The 6,503-nt window shown below is 47.8% G+C and overlaps 1 protein-coding gene across 2 annotated transcripts in view; it reads right to left on the bottom strand.

Moving 5' to 3' along the window:
* Positions 1–145: 145 nt before the first annotated feature.
* The window catches only part of LOC138981454 (solute carrier family 28 member 3-like), a 33,518-nt gene continuing 27,160 nt past the window's right edge, over positions 146–6,503 (bottom strand). For both annotated transcript variants that reach the window (XM_070354373.1, XM_070354374.1), the window contains exon 13: positions 146–498. In XM_070354373.1, coding sequence (XP_070210474.1) covers positions 473–498 — 26 coding nt within the window. In that variant the 3' untranslated portion in view covers positions 146–472. The remainder of the gene's footprint in view (positions 499–6,503) is intronic.

Here is a 6,503-nt window from a genome sequence, read left to right as displayed (position 1 = left end):
GGTGAAGGATATATCAAGAAGATGTGCATAAGGCTCCTTTAAAATATATCTCTCGCACACACACACACTCTCTCAAACGCACAAACACCATTCCATACTTAAGCAACAAACCCAACAAAAGTTTAGCACTCAAGATGTAAACTGCTACACTTGCACAGGCACTAAAGTCCATATGCTTTTATTGTGACATATTGTGTGTAAGTAAGTGTGTATGTCTGACTGTCTGCGTAAATGAAAGCTCAGACAGCGAGTAGGTTATGTATAAAAACTTATTCACTTTATTTGTAAATTTACAGTCCAAACGTCAAATACATCAGCACATCTTTCTCATATGTCCATATCATATTGGAGGGAATTAGGCACTCATCACTTCAAGAACTCGGTGCAATGCCCTACAGATCCGAAGTTTCAGCTTCTCAGAGCCAAAAGCACTGCGTGAACACATCTCATCTCGAGCAATAAGAGCTGCTAGCTAGACGTGTTCCTCGAAGAACAAACCTGAAACAGTGTGCAGTGTCACTCTTAAAGACATACGTACTTGGTATGACAAACGTGCACACGCACACACACACACACATACACATTGCGTACATAAACTTGGCCAACAAATCTGGGACAGGCTGATCTTTCTTAACCCAGTGTGAGATTTTCAGTGGGGCGACCACCCCCAACCCAGCGCGTCCCCGGGTGGCGGATAGGGGAACGGTCTTCAGATATGGAGATCAGCCGCTTGCGGCCGCGGACCAAACTGGCTCCGGGTGGGATCCCGGAAAATCCTCCCCCCTGTGCTCTCAGGGTAGGACGTACGGGCCATGAGCTAAGGGTGAGGTAACCCCGACAGAAAACCCCGAATGCTGAAGACGGAGGACCCGGGCCGCACGGCGCATTCTAACAAACCACGGGTACACGCACTTACGCAAATGATGTCACAATCAACCAGCACAGATGGAAATGGCGCTCGCCCATTGAGGACCCCCCAGGGTGGAGCAGCGTCGGGTCCCATGCCTCAAAGGGACCCAGCCCCAACTACTGGAGGTCCCTCCCGTCCGTCTTGTCATGCCAGGGGATGCGGGAGGAAAGTGACTGGCACCACCACAACCAGGAAGAAACCCAGTCAGCAGCGACCTTTTCAGGTCATGCACTGGAACGCAGAAAGTATCCTGAACAAGAAGACAGAGTTGGAGCATATCCTGCATGAGAAGAACATCAACATCTGCTGTATTCAGGAGACGCACCTGACACCCCAAAAGTCCTTCAAAGTGAGAGGCTACCAATGCCTTAGGTCCGACAGAACAGACCGAAGCAAAGGAGGAATCCTGACCCTCATCAGGAACAACATCAATGCCTGTTTGATAGAAACGCACATGGAGGACTCCGAATATCAGGTGATTCGAATCCAGACGAAGACATCAGAATTCCATCTTGTCAACTTCTACTGCCCCAATGATAGACACCTCGCCCTTGACACGATCCCTGCAAAGGCCTCCAACTTCATCGTGGTGGGTGACTTCAACAGTCATTCACAGAGTTGGGGATATGACCACCTGGATCGGAGAGGAGAAGAGGTGGAGAACTGGCAGGACGACAAAGGTCTCATCCTTTTGAACAGTCCCTTTGACTGCCCTACATTCTACTCCAGAAGATGGCACACTACATCAACTCCTGACCTAGCCTTCTGCACGGAAGACATGCACCAGCTAACCAGCAGAGAGGTCGGAGAACAGCTAGGTGGAAGTGACCATCGGCCAGTCTTTTTGACCCTGGGCATGGAGTCCTGCACTGAAGCTTCCTTCCCACGGTGGAACTACAAAAGAGCGAACTGGTTCCTCTTTAGACACCGCACCAGCGAACTCACCAAAGACATCAGAGTCGAGGGTCGAGACATCAACATGGTGGCGAAGGACTTCAACATGAGCATCCTCAGAGCAGCGCGTGAGTCCATTCCCAGGGGTGCCAGGAGAGACTATAAGCCCTACTGGAGCAATGAATTGCAGGAACTGGATGATGATCTGGCAGACGCCAGAAGGGAAGCAGAAGTCAACCCGTCACAAAACAACAACATCCGCCTCCAGGAAGCCAAAGCCAAATTTCTCAAAAAGAAGCTACAGGCAAGACGGAGAAGCTGGCAAGAGAAAACAAGCTCTCTGAACCTTGAGAAGGATGGCAGAAAGCTCTGGAGGCTCACCAAGCAGTTGAATGATGAGAACACCAGCAGAGGAAAGATCACATTAGAAGAGAACGGGAAGGTGCTAACTGGAAAGCATGCTGCCAACCAATTTGCTGAAAGCTATGCAGCTGAGAGCAACCTCCATGTTAGCCCCGAGAAACAGAGAGAAGCAAGAAGAGAGAAAAGAGAGAGACCTGCCAGACAGTCGACAGTGGACGCCATGAGTCAACCACTCACACTCCACGAGCTGCACTCAGCTCTGAAAAAGTCAAAGGCGAAGAAGTCCCCTGGCCCAGACGGCATCACCAACGAGATGCTAACCCACCTTGGTAGTGCAGCAGAGAACAAGCTACTCGAGGTCTTCAACAGCAGCTGGCAAGAAGGATCGCTACCACAACTCTGGCGAGAAGCGATCATGATCCCCATCTTAAAAAAAGGGAAGGATCCAAAGAAGGCCACCAGCTATCGCCCAATCAGCCTCACCAGCTGTGTTGTAAAGACCCTGGAGAGAATTGTGAACGAGCGCCTCAGGTGGTACCTGGAATCCAGGAACCTCCTCGCCCCTGAGCAAGCTGGATTCCGACAGTTCCGCAGCACTGAAGATCAGGTCACTTACCTGGCGCAAGAAGTTGAAGATGCCTTTCAGGAACAGAAGCTGGTCTTCGTCACCTGGATAGATCTTCAGAAGGCCTTTGACAAGGTCTGGAAAGATGGACTCCTTGTAAAACTGCTGAGGAAAGGCGTGTCCAGCAACATGTACCAGTGGATTCGCTCTTACCTCTATAACCGCAGGGCAAGAGTTAACGTCGACCAGACCAAAAGCAAGAAGTTCCTCCTTCGTCATGGCGTCCCTCAGGGCGGAGTCCTCTCCCCCACACTCTTCCTTCTCTTCATCGACGATCTGGTGTCTGAGATGCCCAAGGGGATCAAAGCTGCTCTCTACGCAGACGACCTTGTGATCTGGTGCAAGGAGGAGCACGCAAGTACTGCCACCTACAGAATGCAGCAAGCGGCAGATAGGCTGAACGCATGGGCAGAAGATTGGTACGTCTCCATCAACAAGGAGAAATCCTCCACCACCCTATTCACACTGTCGCCAAAGCAGAAAGCCGGAACCATTAGGCTTGGTGGAACTCCTCTGAGAGAGGATGAAGAAGCAACGTACCTTGGTGTCACCTTTGACAGGCGGCAGACCTGGAAACCAAACATTGCACAGGCAGAGACGAAGGCCCGGCGCAAGCTAGCCATACTCAGGAAGCTGGCAGGTACCACCTGGGGAGCGAACGAGAAGATACTGAAGACAGTATACCAGGGAACAATCAGACCCCACCTCGAGTATGGCTCCACAGCGTGGTCAATCTCAGCCAAGACAAACCTGCAGACCCTTGACCGTGTGCAAAACCAGGCCCTCCGACTCATCACTGGTGCAATGAAATCCACGCCCATCAAGGAAATGGAGAAGCTTACCACCATCCAACCCCTCTGTCAGAGAAGAGAAGCCAAGACTATGGTACAGGCCGAGAAGCTCAAGTGCCTACCCGACCACCCCATGAAGCACAGACTGAGCAACCTCACCAAGAACCGGCTTAAACGGAGCAGTTTTGTACACGAGAGCAAGAGACTTTCTCGACAGTACAGGGAAGTCCTTCCACAGAACACTCTACCTCTGACTCAAGAAGAAGAGGAAACCCCCAAGGCAACAGAGAAACCAGGCATCCAGATCTGCACCAGTGTTCCACATGTTACCTCAGGAGAAGATCAGAATGACACAGCTCGACAGGCACTCACCTTAGCCCTGATCGACGAACAGTACCCAAAAGAGGCGTGGATCCATGTATACACCGATGGATCAGCAACTAACGCCGTGCTCAATGGAGGTGCAGGCATTCTCATCCAGTTCCCTGGGGGACATACAGCTACATCCAGCGTTGCCGCTGGCAAACACTGCACAAACTATAAAGCAGAAGCAGAAGCTCTCATGCAGGCCGCCTCCTTCGTTCAGGACTCCGCAGACCCTTGCTACCAAGTTGTCTTCCTCTCGGACGCCCTTTCAGTCCTTCAGGCCCTAGAGAACGAACAGCTGGCCAAAGCATTACAGATGGTCAGACAAACCAGAAGAGTTGTCCTCCAGTGGATACCAGCACACTGTGGGATACCAGGAAATGAAAGGGCAGATGAGCTGGCAAAAGAAGGAGCCGTGGAAGACCAACCTGAAAACAGTGTCAGCTTTAGTGAGCAGAAGACAATCATCAAGGCATTGATGAGGCCAAGGACAAACAGAGATGACTACCACACAATGTCCAGAGAGCAGCAAGTCAACCTCATCAGGCTGCGTACTGGCCACAACAGGCTCAATGCTCACATGAACCGAAAGTTCAAGCTGGCGCCATCACCAACCTGTGCCTGCGGTCAAGAGGACCAAACAGCGGAACACATCTTACAGCGATGTCCCTTACTAGATGAGGAACGAAAAGAAGTGTGGCCGTCACCAACTCCCTTGCAGACCGGCAGTCGACAGGAGTTGGAGAAAACGACAACATTTATCACCAGTGCTGGACTGATTGTGTAACCTCTGCGAACGCCAAGAAGAAGAAGAAGGCCAACAAATTATTGCAACAATTTTCGCACGTTCAGAAAAGCGTTAAACCACAATCCATTTTAATTGAACTTTATATGCTGGAAAAGGTAATTATGTCTACTGTTCATATCATTTGTTCGATCGGTGGTACTTTGTACAGTCTACTTCGTTTATAACGTCGCCGGATATAACGTCACCCCGTTATATCGTCACCCAAACACCGGTCCCGGCTCAATTCCTTCTTTCCAAGACTATTTTAACCTCGGATATAACGTCACCGGATATAACGTCACCCAGTTATAACGTCACTCATCCATGTCGGTTATAACGTCATATGAATCCCCATATGCAGCAGTTTGCATGGTGAACGACTGTCAAGGCATGTTCATTTACCCTACACGTGTCACAAGTTTTGTGTGTTAACGGTATTCAAGTTTTTTCCGTTTTCCCGTTGTTAGAGACCCAAGGAAAACTAGGTTCAAGGCATAATCATTTTTGCTGCATGCGTTTTGTGAGTTCCTGTTCGAGGTTTTTAATCAAAAGAAAAATGTTTTATTTCATTTCGTTTTGTGAGTTCCTGTTCTAGGTTTTTAATTAAAAGAAAAATGTTCCATTTCATTCGTGTTGTGAGTTCCTGTTTTTGTTTTTAACTAAAAGAAATTGTTTTAAAAAGTTTCATATCGAGCATACATGGTTACTCCTGCGCGAGCGCGTGCGAATGGATCTGTCTACTTCTGTCCTTCAATCACGCATATAAAAAAACCTCGATTATTGAAATGACGGTAGGACTAGGAGAAGGTCGAGAGGATGAGAACAGACTACGACGTTTGTTTGTTTTTTGGTCCGTAGAATACAGACTACAACTGCCCTCGACGAGGAGGCTGAGCGTCACTTTCAATTGGGCGTTGTCGACAGGCTGAGTAGGTCGCCCAGGCTAAATTGTAAAGGTAAACACTAAGTGCAGTGAACCGACAAATTGAGAAAAGTGATACTGCACTCTTAAAGCACTATTTTGACTCAACTTGGAAAGCCATGGACGTTATATCAAGTCGGACGTTATAATGATAATAATAATACAGTAGTAGTCTAACGAGTATAACGTCTCGCTCACTAGATGTGGTGGAGACGGTGGATGGGGGAAAGGGGGTAACTATGAACCCAAAGTTGTTACTACCAGAACGATTGTGCGTAAAGGTGGGCAGCCACTTTGCTGTTGACGAGAAACTTCTTCGTTAATAATAATAATATAAGTCAAATAGACATTAATTACGTATAAGGACCCATGAAGTTCTCGTCATTTTTACATTTAGTCAAGTTTTGACTAAATGTTTTAACGTAGAGGGGGGAATCGAGACGAGGGTCGTGGTGTATGTGTGTCTGTGTGTGTGTGTGTGAGTAGAGCGATTCAGACTAAACTACTGGACTGATCTTTATGAAATTTGACATGAGAGTTTCTGGGTATAATATCCCCAGACGTTTTTTTTTCATTTTTTTGATAAAAGTCTTTGATGACGTCATCCTGTTTTTCGTGAAAGTTGAGGCGGCACTGTCACGCTCTCATTTTTCAACCAAATTGGTTGAAATTTTGGTCAAATAATCTTCGACAAAGCCCGGACTTCGGTATTGCATTTCAGCTTGGTGGCTTAAAAATTAATTAATGACCTTGGTCATTAAAAATCTGAAAATTGTAAAAAAAAAATAATTATAAAACGATCCAAATTTACGTTCATCTTATTCTCCATCATTTTCTGATTCAAA

This window comes from Littorina saxatilis, linkage group LG12 (genome assembly GCF_037325665.1).
Source record: "Littorina saxatilis isolate snail1 linkage group LG12, US_GU_Lsax_2.0, whole genome shotgun sequence".
NCBI lineage: Eukaryota > Metazoa > Mollusca > Gastropoda > Littorinimorpha > Littorinidae > Littorina > Littorina saxatilis.
Note: the sequence above shows the minus strand (reverse complement) of the source record. Positions and strands in the feature narration are given on the sequence as shown.